General features: G+C 46.4%; 1 protein-coding gene across 1 annotated transcript in view; it reads left to right on the plus strand.

Moving 5' to 3' along the window:
• Positions 1 to 18649, plus strand: part of LOC125435303 (USP6 N-terminal-like protein) — a 66570-nt gene that overhangs the window by 26990 nt on the left and 20931 nt on the right. The window contains exons 5-6 of the mRNA XM_048501493.1: positions 1092 to 1172; positions 16122 to 16229. Of these exons, the coding sequence (XP_048357450.1) occupies positions 1092 to 1172; positions 16122 to 16229 (189 nt within the window). The remainder of the gene's footprint in view (positions 1 to 1091; positions 1173 to 16121; positions 16230 to 18649) is intronic.

Here is an 18649-nt window from a genome sequence, read left to right on the forward strand (position 1 = left end):
GTTTTTTTGAAAAACAAGTAAAATATTTTTTCAACAACAAAAGCGTATGCAGCCATTGGGCTTTGTGTGTCAGCTCTGTTGAAAGACAAAAAGGACCTGTGCATGGCAAATGAATGAATAATTTTTCCTGAAAGAATTGCTTCTCCTGAGGAAGACTACAGTGAAAACGTACTTAAAAACGCGCAAGTCGTTTGGGAAGTACTTTCTATGTGGAATATAATTATCCTGAAGATATTGAAAATGAACTTTTGTTGTTGAAAAAATATTTTACTTGTTTTTCAAAAAACTGGATGTACAATCATTGGATTCAGTAACTGGACAATTATAATTATATATTATAATTATATATTATAATTATATATATATAATTCATAAGGTGTGGGTACTCACCTTTAAGGCCTTACGCGGTCTGGGACCTTCGTACCTTTGGGACCGTCTTACCCCATATGTCCCTCTGCGGCCTCTGCGTTCGGCAGAGGCCAACTTGCAGGTTGTCCCTAGCCCCTCGATGATGCGGTTGGCCTCTACCCGGACCAGGGCCTTTACAGCCCTGGCCCCTGCCTGGTGGAACACTTTACCACCAGCTATCTTGGAGAATTCCTCAGGGCCTGTAAGACCGAATTGTTCCACCGGGCGTTTGGAGGGGCCGACCGCTGATGTGCGCCCTCCCCCTTCTCCCCCCTTTTTATGCTCTGGGCCCTTAATTTTTATGGGGCCCTCAGCTTTTTGGGTCTGTTTCCAGGGTGGGTGTATTACGTTTTATGAAGTTTTTGTCGGATGCCGCTGTAATTTTATTTAATCCGCTGTTTTAATTGGGATTTTAATGTTATTGCTGTTATTATTATGTTGTTCACCATGTTGTTCATATTATTATGTTGTTCATATATATACACACACACACATACATTTATTGAATATATTGATCCTCCGTCTTCAGTGTGTTAAAAAAAAAACTTGTCCAGGCTTCCCACAATGCAGGAAAGATCTTTGGAGTGGATGGGAGCAGCGGCGTCCCCGACTTCCCGACAGCGCTGGATTATTCTGTAAGTCTGTCCTCGAAGAGACTAATGCAGACTTGCTTTATGTTTCAGCAAAAGTATCTTGAAATCGAAAGAACTGCAAAATGGCTGAAGATGCTGAAAAGCTGGGAAAAATACAAGAACACTGAAAAGGTAAAAGGCCGGGGGCGAGCGTTTTCACAGTTGGTTGCAACGCTGGTAATTTAAACATCATATACCTGACAGTTGTTGTTGTTGTTTTAAAAAATGTTGGTTATGCCATACATTTAAAACAATACATTTGCAAATAATCTGCTATTCGGTTTGTTTCCTCAAGTCAGGGTATGTTTGCAGTTCGGTTGAGAAAGTATAACCGCCGATAGGAAATATTTATTCATACTTGTGCAGCGGAGATGGAATTTGTTACCAAAGTGGAAGAAACCTACGAAGTTTTATTTAAAGGATTCTTTAAAAAGCAAAATAACACGCAATGTTGTGTTACCCTAAACAGGCAGTCTCCGCTTAAATTGAGGGGAATTAGCTGGAGACAAAAGTGAGAGGAGATAACTGGAATTGATAACCTCTGTATACCTGGACTGTCCAGGTGAGAACTCTTAAATGAGCAGACCGTTGTATAAGTGATTAAAGAATAAGAATGGTGAACCATAAGAAAGGGGACCGCATTACCCCATACGTCCCTACTCGGCCTCTGCGTTTAGCAGAGGCCAATCTGCTGGTGGTCCCCGGCCCCACATGATGCGGCTGGCCTCCACACGGACCAGGACTTTTACAGCACTGGCCCCGGCCTGGTGGAACACCCTCCCTCCAACTGTCCGGGCCCTGCGGGACCTTGGCAAGTTCCGCAGGGCCTGTAAGACTGTGCTGTTCCACCGGGCCTTTGGAGTGTCCAGCCACTGATATGGTGCCCCCTTACTGCTCCTTGCCTTGGTGCTGTTACATCAGGGTCCCCTCATATTGAGGGGCCCGCCGTCCCCTTTTTGGGGGGTAGGTTTTAAATTGGGGTTTTTGGACGCCTCTTGTTTATTTATGTATTAACTGTTATTCGCTGTTTTACATGAGTTTTAAATTGTTTTATTGATGATTATGGGATGGAGCCTATGTATTTATATTTTGTGTATGACCTGCTCCTGTTTGATGTTGTATTGTGTTGTTCACCGCCCGGAGCCCTTTGGGGATCGGGTGGTATAAAAATCGAAGAAATTTAAAAAAAAGGGAGAAGTTGGGTAGAATTTCAGGGATGGGTGATGGTTACCAGTCTTGAAGAGGCACCAGGGAAAGCATCGCTTAAGAGGGAAATCACTACTGTTTTCAGGAGCTAAAGGAAGAACCCACAAGCACTTGGGAGTGCATGTACAGATCCAAACACACACACACTCACTCACTCACTCACTCACTCACTCACTCACTCACTCACTCACTCACTCACTCACTCACTCACTCACTCACTCACTCACTCACTCACTCACTCACTCACTCACTCTGTATGGCCAGAGGAGCAATATTTATACCCTAAAATGGGTCCTGAAGTGGTATGGAGCTGGCAGGAAAACCAGAGACAAAGTATTGATTCCTTTTCCGGGACTAAACAAAGATAGGAGAGGCTTAATGAGTCGGCAGGACACAAGAGAATGCCTGGGCTATTCTCTTGAATGCTGCTAGGATGGGTGCAGATAGGGTGAGTAATAATCTGCTTGGAGTACTGATTAAATCACCTTAGGGCAGGGGTGTCAAACTCGTCGGCCTCCAGATGGTCATGAACTACAGTTCCCATCAGTCCCTCCCAACATGAGCATTGGCTACACTGGCAAAGGCTGATGGGAACTGTAGTTCATGAACATCTGGAGGGCCGCGAGTTTGACACCTGTGCCTTAGGGTGATGCAATGGGGATTAGAATCATAGAGTTGGAAGAGACCCCCAAGGGCCATCAAGTCCAATCCCCTGCCATGCAGGACACACACAATCAAAGCACTCCTGACAGATGGCCACCCAGCCTCTCTTTTAAAAACCTCCAAAGAAGGAGATTCCACCACAACTAGGCCCGTTGTCCAGCCAGGCACACTTTAGGACCGGGAGAAAAGTTCAGTGGCCAACCGCCTTCCTGCCCCAGGCTTGACACACAAGATGGATCCTGAAATTGTCTGAGAAGTATCCATTTTGTGGGAAACTGTGCCTTAGCTCTTATTTCACTCTTTGGCCCTGTGCCTTTGCAGCACCCCTTAGCGGAATGAGCGGTCCGGGTGCTTACAGTTGAGGCTAGTTATTTGCAAACACCTACATACATTGTGGGCTGGCTGGTGGAATTCCCCATGCTCTACAAACCTCAGCAAAGCGTAAAGGGAAGTTAAGCATCTGTTCATTTCCCCCCATGCTGTAAATAGCAAACATGTTCTGTCTCTAGAACGTTTGTCCTTTCTTGAGAGTGGTGGGTTGTTCACTTTCTCCCTTCCTCTCTAACGTTATTAGTCAAACGTATGATAAAAGCAGCTCCCAACTCTTTCATAGGTGATTCACAAGGCTGAGAGGACAGTCGCGGTGACCTGGGAGAGGAGGCTTAATGACAAATTTGAGTGTCCCTTTGTATTACGTGCAAAGCGACCGAAAGGTACACCTTGTTGCTCAGTGACACAATCATAAGAACCCTAATACATAATTAAGTAAGGGATGGAATGTCATGACAACTCACTTTCCACTGAAGATATATTTCCCTGTGTTTGCCACTCTGATCTGATTCGTATGCTTATGAGATGGTTATACTTCTATTTGCTGATTAGGATTCCCCCCCCCCCAAAAATCCCTAGCTATTACCAAAAAATTTTTTACTCCTTTTGTCTATTGGGTAATAACTGAACTGTAATAACTGTTCGCTGCTCCAGATCTATGCATCACAGAGCTCTTACAGGAGTAAAGGAAAGGGATAACTGTATCCATATTGCATACGGTATCCGTATCGTACTGCGAGATACACAAGCGGCTCTCGAGTTGCTGAAAACGAGTGCCAACAATACCAAGTATTTCATACAGGGTTTAATTTCAAGGTATAGCGCATGGGTCTTCAAACTATGGCCCTCCAGATGTTCATAGACTACAATTCCCATGAGCCCTACCACTTGGCCATGCTGGCAGGGGCTGATGGGAATTGTAGTCCATGAACATCTGGAGGGCCATAGTTTGAAGACCCCTGGTATAGCTGTTGAGGAAACTTCAGGACGTGTCAGGGGTGTCAAATGTCCCCGGGCTGCGGCCATTTAGTCACGTGGGGGGGGCAGAAAATGGCCCCCGTGCCCCTCCTCCTTCCCCCCAGGTCCATACACTGACTTCAAGACCTGGTGCAAAAAAAAAAGTTGTTTGGTCGTGGTGGGGGAAGGCGATTGCCCAGACTGGAGATAGGGGAGTGGCTTAAAACTCAGATTTTGCACCAGGCTTCATTTCCCCTTGATACGCCTCTGGGACACGTACTTCAGTTTCAAATAGGACAAGTGGACAAATTCATTTCGAAACGGGAGAAAGAAAGAGACCGGCTCTTGTCCTTGAACTGCTCTGCCGGAGCACGGTTTGGTTGTGTGCTTGTTCTTGGGTCACGAATGCAGAGAAAATATCCACGATGTAATGTGTTGACTCGGGTTGCTTTTTTGGAAAAACACTGTGGTTTGTTGTCGCGTGTTTGGAAAGGCAATGTTTTCATAGCAGGTTCTCTGCATGCTGTTACAAAACTCTGGCAGGGTTTCGTGAGTCACAGTCACGAAAGTTCAAACCGTGCCAGAAATGTGGTTAGTCTTTGAAGTGCTACTGGACTCTTTCTCCTTTCTACTGCTACAGATAGACTAACATGGCTACCCATCACGATCCGCTTGGCGTAATGCTTATTAATTAATTAATTAATTAATTAAATTTATAGGCCGCCTCATCCCCGAAGGGCTCGAGGCGGCTCACAACATAACTGTTTCCAGAACAGTAAATCAATATAACATAAAATCTAACTCATTAAAATTCAGCAGCAATTAAAACAATAAATACAGATTAAACAACAAGGTTGTGTAAAAACACACACACACAGGCGCCCGGTCTAAAGGCCAAAGGAGAAGGGAGGAGAGGCAGGGCCCAGGATGGAATCAGGGCCCTACCAGGATGGAAAAGGCAGCTTAGTTCCGGTTTCAGTGGGGGCAATAGAACCGCAGCCAGCCCCTCCAAAAGCCCGGTGGAATAGCTCCGTCTTACAGGCCCTGCGGAATTCACCAAGGTCCCGCAGGGCCCGGACAGCTGGAGGTAGAGCATTCCACCAGGCAGGGGCCAGAGCCGTAAAGGCCCTGGCCCGGGTCGAGGCCAGCCGCATCGTCGCAGGGCCAGGGATCACCAGCAGTTCTGCCGATGTTCCAAAGAGAAAAGACAGAATCAAGCCAGCAGCTGTGAACATGCTAGCTTCAGTGGGTTAAATTAAATAAAAGTAAAAAATGCGGGCTTTTGTGGTTTTTAACATAAGAACATAAGAAAGAGCCTGCTGGATCAGACCAGAGTCCATCTAGTCCAGCACTCTGCTACTCGCAGTGGCCCACCAGATGCCTTTGGGAGCTCACATTCAGGAGGTGAAAGCAATGGCCTTCTGCTTCTGCTGCTCCTCCCAAGCACCTGGTCTGCTAAGGCATTTGCAATCTCAGATCAAAGAGGATCAAGATTGGTAGCTATACGCTGTGTTTTTAAAACCACCAGACCACGGCCACGCAGCCCAGAAAACCCACAACAGCCAGTTGATTCTGGCCATGAAAGCAGTCAGCAATGCCGTTCAAGAATATTTTTATCGAACAGCAGTTTTGATTCCAACCAGGATCTGGCAACCCTACCCCCACCTCCATTGCATGCTGGGAGTAGGGGGGCCTGGTAGCACTAGGCATTATGGCAAAGGCATGGATAAACAGGAATCTTGCTGCATCAAACAACAAGATTTTCCTCCAGCATAAGCTTTGGTGGCCTCAAGCCTGTTTCATCAGATCCGTGGAGCGGGCTGTGCTCCACAAGAGTCTTAAGGTGGAATAAAATGCCTCGTCCTCTTTAAGGTACCTCTTGTGCTTTCTCAGATTTGACACAGCCGCCAAACAGCAGCGGGCGCATAAGTTTCTGTAAAGGTCAGTACAAAACTTTCTGGCTGTCAGAAACCCACGACTCTTCAGTTTCAGGTGTTCAGTCAGCATTTTCCTTTTTAAATATTATTTTTAAAAATTGTTCTCCCGTCAGTAAGACAACGGTTGCATAACATGGTATGTGTGTTACTTTTGCGTGTGTGTGGTAAAGAGCCTCTGGGATGAGGCACCTTTAGCCAATTTGCGATGTGACCTTACTTGTCTGGAGCTCCCTATTAGAGAATATGTTAGACTCTTTCTTTGTTTCTCTCTCTCTCTCTCTCTCGCCCACTTTCCCATGATCCTGTTCCCATTATTTGGGGATTTCCCATAATCCTGTTCTGTTGTTGGCTTTTTTTCCGAGGCTCGGGAAGCAAATATTGACAAGGACGTTGAAGGTGGTTTAAAACCCTCCTGTAAAATAGGACGGAAAGGGAGCCGAGGAAATGTTACCAGAATTTACACGTGACGTCTTTGGGGGAAGTTGTTTCTTTTGAACTGAATGTCGGGCCATTTGGGAATGAAACGTGAGAGCCGGATTCCAAACTAAAGACCCACAAGATAGAATATAAGGCTTCTTCAAATGATCTGGACCAGGGGTAGGGAACCTTTAACACTCAAAGAGCCATTTGGACCCGTTTTCCACGGGAAAAGAAAACACTTGGAGCCGCAAATAATTTTTGACATTTAAGATAACACTATATATATTGGGGGTTTTTTTTACCTTTTACTCCGCTCATTCTGATAAGCGCATGGGTGCATCTGCCCTGCTGCCTGCAGGGCGGGCAAGGATGGGGCCAGTGGCTCGGCCTTGCCGGCCGCCGGGAAAGCGCCGCCCCACTTGAACGGGGCAGGCGAGAGGGGAAGCCCGCGGTGTGTTGGTGTGCCTGCCCTGCTGCCTGCAGGGTGGGCAAGGATGAAGCTGGTGGCTCGGCTCGTGGAGCCGCAGTGCAAGTGCAGAAGAGCCGCATGCGGCTCTCGAGCCACAGGTTCCCTACCCCTGATCTGGACAGATTGCTTGGGCATCTCTAGCTCATCTCTTTTACCTGTGAAAAATAGTGAGTTTGTTAGTTAGTTAGTTAGTTAGTTAGTTAGTTAGTTAGTTAGTTTATAATTTAGCGTTAGTAAACCGCCCACCCCCAAAGGGCTCTGGGCAGTGTACAATATAACATTTCAGTTAAAACAACATAATAAAATTTTTAAACCAACCCGTCACATAACTTAACCTGCAGCCCACAAATAGTCAGACAATAAATACATAATATATTCATTTTGGGCATTTTAAACCTGCCTTTATCTAACAGATTGAACATTTATTTATATCCTGCCTTTCTCCCCGACGTGGACCCAAAGCGTCTCGCACTGTTCTCCCCTGTTCCTTTTGACCTTCACAGCAGCCCTGTCAGAGGCATTCCTCCCATTGGGCAAATTGGGCAGTTGCCCAGGGCGTCCCCTTGTGGGGGGCACCAAAAATGCAGGTTCATTTGTGGAATTTTTTTGTATTTTCAGTGTTTTTTTCCGTTTTTGGCCTGCAGGGGGTGAAGTTCTTAGACTACCAGCACCAAAATTTCAGGGATTTTTCGGGAGCCTCTCCTGATGATATCACCCAAGAGTTGTGAGGTTTAGTTTAGGGAGTTCAAAGTTATGGACTTCCAAAGGGAGTGCCCCCATCCCCCATTGTTTCCAATGGGAGCTAATAGGAGATGGGGGCTAAACCTTTGAGGGTCCATAACTTTGGGCGCCCTGAACCAATCTTCACCAAACCTGGGTGGTATCATCAGTAGGGTCTCATGAAGATATTTGAAATTTTGGTGCTGCTTTCTTAATAATTGCACCCCTGACAGCAGGCACCCCCTAAATTTCCCCAGATTCTCCTTTTAAATCCACCCCCTTCCTGCCAATGCTTGTTTTCTTTCTTTCTTTTATTCTCTCAATGCCTAATAAAGGTGGTGGTGGTGGTGGTGGTGGTGGTGGTGGTTGCTGCTGCTGCTGCTGCTGCTGCTGCTGCTGCTGCTGCTGCTGCTGTTAAATCCACCGCCTTCAGCATGAATTTAAAGGGAGAATCTGAGGTCCCCAGTTTAAACATTAAAAGTGATGCTGTTTCAGGGTGGTGGAGAATCCACCCCAAAATAGCATCACTTTCAATGTTGTTTAAACTAGGGACCCCAGATTCTCCCTTTAAGGTGGATTTAAAAGGAGAATCTGGGCTTCCTAGTTTAAACACCATTGAAAATGATACAGTTTGTGGGTGGATTCCAGCATCATTTGTTTAAACTAGGGAGCCCAGATTCTCCTTTTAAATCCACCTTAAAGGGAGAATCTGGGGTCCCCAGTTTAAATAACATTGAAAGTGATGCTGTTTCCCCCAATTGGGGGGACTGGATACAACACCATAAAATGTTTTCATAGCAGTAATAAAACATTTTGAAAGCATTTTGAAAATGTTTTCAAAAAATATTGCTGCTGTGTGGCATGGCCCATTGCTGTGTTCAGATTTGTGAGTTGGAGCATGTTCTATAATGTGATGGTGACTTTGAAATTACCTGGTGGGAAAAAAACATTGTTTGGTCACGGTGGGGGAGGGTGGCCACCCATGGGGGGGCATCAAACTCAGGTTTTGCCCAGGGCTCCAGTTTGCCTAGGTACGCCCCTGATCCCAGTGAAGCAGGTTCGGCTGATACTCTTAACACTAAGGAGCAGCAGTGGCGTAGTGGTCAAGAGCAGGTGTTCTCTAATCTGGAGGAACCAGGTTTGATTCCCCGCTCTGCCACTTGAGATCTGGAGGTTTATTTGGGGGATTCAGATTAGCCTGTACACTCCAACACATGCCAGCTGGGTGACCTTGGGCTAGTCACAGTTCTTCTGAGCACTCTCTGCCCCACCTACCTTACAGGGTGTTTGTTGTGGGGGCGGGAGGATATTTTAGATATTTATAGAAACCTGTTTCTAGAAACCATTGATATATAGATCCATCCTCACTATTGTTATATTATCGCCTTTAGTGCTGCCCTACTAGGCAGGAATGTAGTAGGGACTACTGAGAGAATATTTCCCTTTTCCCAACTCCTCCTCTGTAAACATGTTTTGCAGATTTCACTTGCCTTGTGAGTGAGAAATGGGGCCCTACAGCCCCCCCCCACAAATATAACTGCAACCTGTATTTCTTTTTCCATAAGATAGCAATGTCTCCACTTCTCCGACTGCTACCTGCCATCTCTTCTTTTTGCTTTGGTTTTATACTTTCACCTCTCAACTGTGCCGGAAGGGCATACGAAACCATCAATCACCAGAGATATTTGAGTTTGCCTTGTCCTGACGTGGTCATAACTTTCAGGAGGCGTTTGAATAAGAACGCCGTTTAGTGTATTCACATTCAAATCTCTCTGGCGCTTTGCTTCTACCTTGCCCTGTCTGTCTGTCTTAGTGATTGAGCTGCTGTTCCAGCGAAAAGAAAGGGAGGGGGAGGGGGACATCGGGACCGAAGGGGGCGAAACTGCCAAGCCAAGGTAGCTGGGATTTACGTTAGTATGTATTGTGGGCGTCAGTGTCAAACCACCTCAAGCTGGTCTTCTGTTCCACACTTTCTCAGTCTTCCCTCCCTGTATTACCCTCTGTAGCTTCCTTCCTTCCTTCCTTCCTTCCCTCCTTCCCTCCCTCCCTCCTTCCCTCCCTTCTTCCTTCCTTCCCTCCCTCCCTCCCTCCTTCCCTCCCTCCGTCCCTCCTCCCTCCCTCCTTCCCTCCCTCCCTCCTTCCCTCCCTCCTTCCTTCCTTCCTTCCCTCCTTCCTTCCCTCCCTCCTTCCTTCCCTCCTTCCTTCCTTTCTGCCTTCCTTCCCTCCTTCCTTCCTTCCCTCCCTCCCTCCCTCCTTCCCTCCCTCCTTCCTTCCTTCCCTCCCTCCTTCCCCCTTCTTCCTTCCTTCCTTCCTTCCTTCCTTCCTTCCTTCCTTCCTTCCTTCCTTCCTTCCTTCCTTCCTTCCTTCCTTCCTTCCTTCCTTCCTTCCTTCCTTCCTTCCTTCCTTCTTTCCTCTTTCTCTCCCTCCCTCCTTCCTTCCCTCCCTCCCTCCCTCCCTCCTTCCTTCCCTCCCTCCCTCCTTCATCCTTCCTTCCTTCCTTCCCTCCCTCCCTCCTTCCTTCCCTCCCTTCTTCCTTCCTTCCCTCCTTCCCTCCTTCCTTCCCTCCTTCCTTCCTTCCTTCCCTCCCTCCCTCCCTCCCTCCCTCCTTTCTTCCCTCCCTTCCTCCCTCCCTCCCTCCCTCCCTCCCTCCCTCCCTCCCTTCCTTCCTTCCTTCCTTCCTTCCTTCCTTCCTTCCTTCCTTCCTTCCTTCCTTCCTTCCTTCCTTCCTTCCTTCCTTCCTTCCTTCCTTCCTTCCTTCCTTCCTTCCTTCCTTCCTTCCTTCCTTCCTTCCTTCCTCCTTCCTTCCTTCCTTCCTTCCCTCCCTTTCTCCTTCCTTCATTCCTTCCCTCCCTCCCTCCCTTCTCACCTTTCTCAGAGGCACCCCTTATCTGCTGCTTTGCTTTTATTCTTCCATTCATTCCTTTACTGTTTCTCCCTTTTCCATGCTCCCTTCCATCCTCTGTTTTCTTTTTCTCCCTAGAAATGCCTCCTTTTTTAACTGGCTCCATTGTGCAGCTGTTTAGATCTGCACTTTAGGGTCAGGTTCAGAATTAGAGCAATAGATAATGATGCATTTGAGCACGTGAAGAATTGCAATCGAGATAGTGAATAAAACATTCTATTCCACCTGTAAGAGATCCTGGATATTCCTTTCACTTAAAATATGAATCTTAGGCGGATTCCACATGGGCCAAAAACAGCGGTGTGAAAGTGTAAAACGGTTTAAAAGGGTGTAAAATGGTTTACACCATTTTCATACCGTTTTCACACCGCTGTTTTTGGCCCATGCGGAATCTGACTTACAGTTGTTACTAACAAGGTATCCACAATAATTTGTTCTTCTGAAAAAGTAGGTCTCTCTGGCGAAGTTACAGACTTTGCTTAGAGTTATTTATTCCACATTATAAATAGAGTTATTTATTCCATGTTATAAATATAGTGAACAGGTTTATACCCAGTGCCACTACGTGATCCCACCTATTTTAAACTAGTCTTCCTGGCCTAGTGGCTCCAGTGTGCACATGAGATCACCCAGTGTATTGTAGACATGTAAGCAAATTTACACCCTGTTTGCTGCCTGGACTTCTTGGAGGGAGGGTAGGATAAAAATATGACTGACAGAAATGATAAACAGGGCCTGCCAAGTGACCTTGGCATTGGGGAAGAGTCCCCACGTGGCTGATTATTCAAAGCGCTCTCCAGTGTTGAACCCTTGTCGATCAGACACCAGGGTCTTTCATTCCAGCGCTGTAAAATACACATCTGTCATTTGCGCCCTATGCTTAAAGGCAGTCCTCCTTTTTGTCTACGTAAACATTGAACCGTTGGGAACAGTGATCTACTTTTTACCTATCCTCACTGCTTGTGATCAGCCCGGCCACACATAGTACAACAAAACCCCTCCTTTCGTTCTGCTTTTCAATCTGGTGTCCCTTTAACATCAGTGGGACCCACCGTTCCCCCGCCCCCCTTCTTGGGAGGGTTTTAAAAGTTTTTAAAAGTTGGACACTGATAAATACTGTATTTTGGAACACTGTATTTTAATGGGTTTTTTTTAGTAATTTGAGTAAATGGAGCCTATACTATATATTTATATTTGTATTCTGTTTAGGTGCTCTATCTGTTATGTTTTGTTGTAATTATGTTGTACACCACCCAGAGCCCTTTGGGGGAGGGCGGTATATTATTATTATTATTATTATTATTATTATTATTATTATTATTATTATTGGGTTTATAGACCGCCCACCCCTGGAGGGCTCAGGGCAGTGAACAACATGTAAATAGAGCACGACAGATTAAAATCTAATAGTATCAATTAAAACGCTCTAATAAATTCAATAAACCCTACCCCATTAAAATGCAGCTTATATAAATTTGGCAGCTTATATAAATTTTAATAATAATAACAACAACAACAACAACAACAACAATATAAACAACTTCGAATTGACAAAATTAACATCTGTCAAATTCAGAAGGCAGCCCTGCTGGGATCCGCATGAATACTACGCCGATACATTACAACTTCCTAGGCTTCTGGGTGAGGCTCTAATTGTAATGAAGGCCAACAACCAGCTAAAGATCTGGCAGCTGTGAAATCTACAATCATCATCATCATCATCATCATCATCTTGACAAGCAGCCCATATCAATCAGTTTGATGCTGTTTCTCTTTGAAAGGGTGAACGCTGTCTGGAGTGGGTGGTAGAGACCAAAGCGCTCCAGTCTAGGATTGGCACTCTTGGTTGGGAAATATCTGGAGATTTGGAGGGGGGTGGAGCCTTAGGAGGGCAGGGACCCCACTGATTTTCATGCGAAGAACTAAAGTGTGAACTAAATACAAAGACCTGGGAGTAAGCTCGGTTGCTGGCAATGTGGCTTGCTTCTGAGTAAACCCTCCTAGGGTTGTGATTCACCCGTTTGAAGAGTTGCACGGTTGCTTCAAAGCAGAGCCACCTTCTACCACCAAGCTTACTCCCGAGTAACGCCCGCCTCAGAGCCAACCATTTTTTCTAACCGAAAACCTCAGTATTCAGGTTAAATTGCCGGGTTGGCACTTTGCGATATGCAAGTGGGTTTTGGGTTGCAGTTTGGGCACTCGGTCTCAAAAAGGTTCGCCATCACTGGCTTATACGTTACGGGTTTATAGTACGTTCAGTTGTTTAAAATATTTTACATTTAAATGTTCGTCGCCTTGGGAAGCTTGGAGTGGTCAAGCGGCGTAAAAATGCGTTAAATAAATAAAACTGCCACTCTCTTAGATAACCGCCTTTAGACATCCTTTCCCCCCTTTCCATTAAGGCTGCAAAACCAAACACACACACACACACAAATCCCACCAATGTATTCAGTTCATGCTTTCCCTTGTATTACAAAGTCAGTGACATAAACGATTTTTCTCCTTTCAAAGAAGATATCTCCCTTACTATTTTGGCAGCTTATAAGATTTTCTCTGCCTCTGAAATCCGAGACAGACAACGGGGGATCCTAATCCAGTTCGATGTTTTATTTTTAGCCAGGATCTTGTAACATCTGTCTAGAATGAGAAGGTCTTCCTTTTTTGGAGAACAATTAGATCCAAGTATCAGCAACTGGTCGGCATGTCTGGGAAGGCTGCGAGATTCTGTAGATGTCACTTTGCTTTTGCTGCCTCCAGATTCCTCGGCTTTGTCCAAATCTACCTCATAATATCATCGTTTCCTTTGTTTGTGGAGTCAGTGTGGTGTTGCAACTATACCAGTGATGGAGAACCTTTTTGAGACCGAGTGCCCAAATTGCAACCCAAACCCCACTTATTTATCGCAAAGTGCCAACCCGGCAATTTAACCTGAATGCTGAGGTTTTAGTTTAGAAAAAACTGGTTGGCTCCCTCTTCCTCCATCCCACCCGCTCGGGCAGGGGCCAGGCTGCTCTAGCCTCCAGCAAGTCCCATTCACACCGCTCTGTGCCTCTCTAGCATCTCTGCCTCCTCTGCGTTCCCCCCCCCCCCGGGCAGCAGCCACCCGGAGCACAGGCACCAGGCCCGCCAGCCAAGTCCTCCCTGCTCACTGCGGTGTGCGCACATTGTGCTCAGTGGCCCAGGCCAGCCTAGATGTGTGTGTGTGTGGGGGGGTGATTTTCCGCCCCCCCACATGATGAACTCTGTGTGCACGTGCCCACAGAGAGGACTCCGAGTGCCACCTCTGGCACCCGTGTCATAGGTTCGCCATCACTGAACTATACTGTCAGTCCACGGCCAGGTTCAAACGCAGCTTTCTGGATGATTTTGGGCTAACCGTTCTCTTTCTCAGCCTAACTTACCTCACCAGGGTTGTTGTAAAGATAAAATGGGGTAAAGGGGAGCCAAGCAATGTGGAAGAAGGCGTAGGGTGAAAATAAAGTTGTCTGCTTCTCAGGTTTTTCCTTAAGTGTTTTTCCTTGCTTTTTCTCTTGTCAAATAAAACAACATTTGAGAGAGTTGGGTGGAAACAAGGGGGAGTCGTTTAACATCACTGATGTTGCTGTATCCTCTGGAAAGCTCAAAGTTTGCTATTAGGTTATATTTTGGTCAATCCTATTACAAAAATTACAATGAATGTAGCGACAACTTCAAATATTCAGTATGAGGGTTCCAGAACAAGTGAAAGGGCACAACTAGTGTCCAAATCCTCTTATTGCTGATGAGAGAACAGTCAACAGTGTTCCAACAGAAGAAGCTACTCATGCCACACCACTGCAGCTCACTGCACAATTATTACCTTCTTACCCAAGATCAGAAAGTGGGAACAAAAGTGAAAATGGATCAGATCCTGAAGCACCTGAAGGTACAACCCAGAAATGACAGTGGGTAGGTCTAGGAAGTATTGGAAACTCTATGGTAAATCCAGAGCTACCCACTGTCACTTTTGAGTTGTGTCCAGAAGTAGCAAGCTGGCCATAGTGCCTCCCCTCCTCCGGCCTGGTCCCACTACTTTCTTAGCCACTTTGAGATAATCAGTGAGAGGCCTTCAGCCATAATGGGATGTCTGGCAACCTAGTGGCACCTGGAAGTCTGACCACATTTATTTCAATATGACCTTTTGTGAATCACAGGCCACCTCTGTGAGCTGCATTGTCAACCTTTATTTAGTTCCAGTAATTTAGCACTTGACCTGCATATCCTGGATAGAATGGAAATGCAACAGATACATGTTTACAAATATACAGCATTCCTATTGAGAGCTGTCATCGGCTGCAGCTTCCCACTGAATGCTCATGAGCTAGTAAACCTGTGTATGATGTGTAAAATGGCCGTCTGGGTCACGTGGCACATTCCCCTGGCTTCTCTAGAGGATGGACTCTATGGCATTGTACCCAGCTGAGGTTTCTCCTTTCTCCCAATCCCATCCTCCTCAGGCTCCACCATCGAAACCTTAAGGTTTTTCCTCAGCTGGCATCCCTGCGTAGAGGAGTAACCACACGAGCTCTCCAGAAAACAGGTGAAACCCTGGCTGGAGATTGGGCCAATCATTCATCCTGTGCAGGCATACCATATATACTCTCGTGTATGAGCCGACCCATGTATAAGCCGAGGCACCTAATTTTACTACCAAAACCTGGGAAAACTTATTGACTCGCGTATAAGCCGAGGGTGGGAAGCCGGGAGGCAGAGGGAGCTCCTTATTTGGGCAGTGACTCCCCCTGATGTCACTGCCCAAATAAAGAGCTCCCTCTGCCTGCTGGCTGGGCTTCCTCAAACCGAGCCCGGAGGCAGGGGGAGCTCCTTATTTGGACAGTGACATTGGGGTTCCCCTTCACCCTCCCAGGAGAGCAGCAACAAGCGGCTTGTGGAGCCGCAGGGAGGTCCCCCCTTGCCACACCTCCAGCCTCGGCAGAGGCCTGAAGAGCCAGCTGGTAAGTGATGACTCGTGTATAAGCCGAGGGGGCATTTTCAACCTTAAAACAGGGCTGAAAAACTCGGCTTATACGCGAGTATGTACGGTAATTTGTTTCCCACGGGTTGCTCTTTGAAGCATTTAAATCACAATTTGTCACTTTTTAAACCAGGGGTTCCTCCCTATTTTTGCCCTATTTGCCCCACCCTCCCTCTCTAATAAACAGTCTCATGTGTGGCCACAGTCTGGTCGCATTTGCTCCTAACATTTTGCCGCATTTATGTCTGGCCCCTTCCGAGACCTACCACGGTGAGACGCATTTCTCTCCGTGGCACTGAGAAATCTCTGAAATCTCCAGTGCCTGTATTTCTCCTCTGCCTTGCCAATTAAGGCAATTCCTTCCTTTTCCAGGTTGCGGGTCACGGTCCGTCGAAATGGCAGGGCAGTCACATGGTATCTTTTCAAGTATGCTTTTGCTAATGTTAATTTATTATGTTCTCCCTCTTTTTTTTCGTGTTTCCAGTTTCACAGGAGGATTTATAAAGGAATCCCGCTGCAGCTGAGAGGAGAAATTTGGTCTTTGTTACTTGACGTCCCTAAAATGAAAGAAGAAATGAAGGACTTCTATAACGTGAGTTTCCCAGATAGGAAACTAACCGTCGGCTCAGTTACCTCAAAAATGGACAACAGAGAGTTTAAATCTTCTGCTATATATCAAAAGAAATAAAAATAATACTGATATATATATATATTTTAAAAAATAATAGCTTAAGAGGAATTCCTCGCCTTTTTGTACGCTTTCTCCATTTTTGTCACATTTTGTGCCCTGGTTTCTTCTTTCCCTCTGCAAAACAATGCATTTCTAGTTTGAAGAAGTCTGAATAGAAATTACTTTTTTGACTCCATAAGAACATAAGAACAAGCCAGCTGGATCAGACCAGAGTCCATCTAGTCCAGCTCTCTGCTACTCGCAGTGGCCCACCAGGTGCCTTTGGGAGCTCCCATGCAGTGATCAAAGTAGAAAGCAATGGCTCCTTCTCATGCGGCTGTTGCTCCCGAGCACCTGGACTGTTAAGGCATTTGCAATCTCAGATCAAAGAGGATCAAGATTGGTAGCCAGAGATCGACTTCTCCTCCATAAATCTGTCCAAGCCCCTTTTAAAGCTATCCAGGTTAGTGGCCATCACCACCTCCTGTGGCAGCATATTCCAAACCCCAATCACACGTTGCGTGAAGAAGTGTTTCCTTTTATTAGTCCTAATTCTTCCCCCCAGCATTTTCAATGAATGCCCCCTGGTTTGTGGGGGGGAGGGTTTGTTTCTCTTTCTAGACCCCCTCCCAACATTCTCCTATCCCGGCAACCCTCCAATACGGATTTAAAGCCCCAGTTTGACCCTTTACTTCTGTGCGCAATTTGAAGCAGAGGCCAGGGTACTTGAAAGACCTCTTCCCACACGGTCCAGCCCATCCATTTGGCCTATGATTCTGTGGCCTCTGAGACACAGAGGTGTAGTGGTTAGAGTCTGTGGCTAGGAGCTGGGAGACCCAAGTTTGAATCCCTGCTGTGCTGTGGAATCTTGCTGGGTGGCTTTGAGACAATCACACGTGGCTTAAATTACCTCACAGGGTGTCTTGTGAGGAGAAAATGGAGAAGAGCGGAAAAATGTAAGCCGCTGTGCTTCTCCGCTGCAGAGAAAGACAGGTTATAAGGGAAGTAAATAACTTCACAACTTCTCTTCTCTGCAGCCCTGCCTTCAGACGGGAGGCTTCTGGTGACCAGAGACAGGGCTTTTTCGGTGACGGTGCTTTGCCTGTGGAATGCCTGCCCACTTGATACTCAGCCTCTAACCGAAACTTTTAATTAAAGGGCTGATCCTTTAAACTTGGTTACCATTCTCTTGTGCCTAAGCCAGAGATGGCGAACCTATGGCACGGGTGCCAGAGGTGGCACTCAGAGCCCTCTCTGTGGGCACGCACAGAGTTCGTCATGTGGGGGGAAATCACCCCCCCCCACCACACACACACACACATCTAGGCTGGCCTAGGCAGCTGGGTTCGATTATTAGCATTAAACCTAAGACCTAGTTTTGGGGGAGCAGTTAACAGGTAACCCTGTTAAGCACTGTTAAACTCCACTGATTTTCATGCGAAGAACTAAAGCATGATCCTTTACCTGGGAGTAAGCTGACAATGTGCTGGCAATGTGGCTTGCTTCTGAGTAAACCCTCCTAGGGTCATAATTCACCCGTTCGAAGAATTGCATGGTTGCTTCAAAGCAAAGCCAACAACTACCACCAAACTTACTCCCGAGTAACACACACCTCAGAGCCAACCATTTTTTCTTAACTAAAACCTCAATGTTCAGGTGCCGTGTTGGCACTTTGCGATAAATAAGTGGGTTTGGGGTTGCAGTTTGGGCACTCGGACTCGAAAAGGCTCGCCATCTCTGGACTAGATGGACCCTTGGTCTGATCCAGCAGGACATTACTTACATTCTTAGGATGCTAGACTAGATGGATCAATGGTCTAATCCAGCCATTCCCAAGCAGGGTTCCGTGGTACCCTAGGGTGCCATGAGCATGTCCCAGGGGTACCGCAGCCCCCCTCATTTTTGTGGTGCTTCCCTTCACCCTGGGAGGGGAAGGTGGGGGGGGGGATGGCAGGGGTACCATGAGATATGAAGAGTGAGGTCAAGGGTACCCTGACCTCGAAAAGGTTGGGAAACACTGGTCTAATCAGTCAGGGCTTTTCTTATGTTGTTCGGATGCTGGACTGAATGGACCCCTGGTCTGATCCAGCAGGCTCTTCTTATGCTCTTATTCTCTTTTTATGTTCTAAGCATGCTGGGCAATGTGTAACGATGCTTGTTTTAACATTCTTGTGCTGATGCTGGATTTTAATAGCAACATCCCCATTGTTATTTAATGACTGTTATTCCTATTTTGATAATTTTATTTCATAATATTTTTTGATTGCTGCAACCTATCTGGTGTTCTGTTTTCCATCTTGTTTTACTTTGTGATCCACCTACGGAAAGGCGGCATAGCAATC

This window comes from Sphaerodactylus townsendi, linkage group LG06 (genome assembly GCF_021028975.2).
Source record: "Sphaerodactylus townsendi isolate TG3544 linkage group LG06, MPM_Stown_v2.3, whole genome shotgun sequence".
NCBI lineage: Eukaryota > Metazoa > Chordata > Lepidosauria > Squamata > Sphaerodactylidae > Sphaerodactylus > Sphaerodactylus townsendi.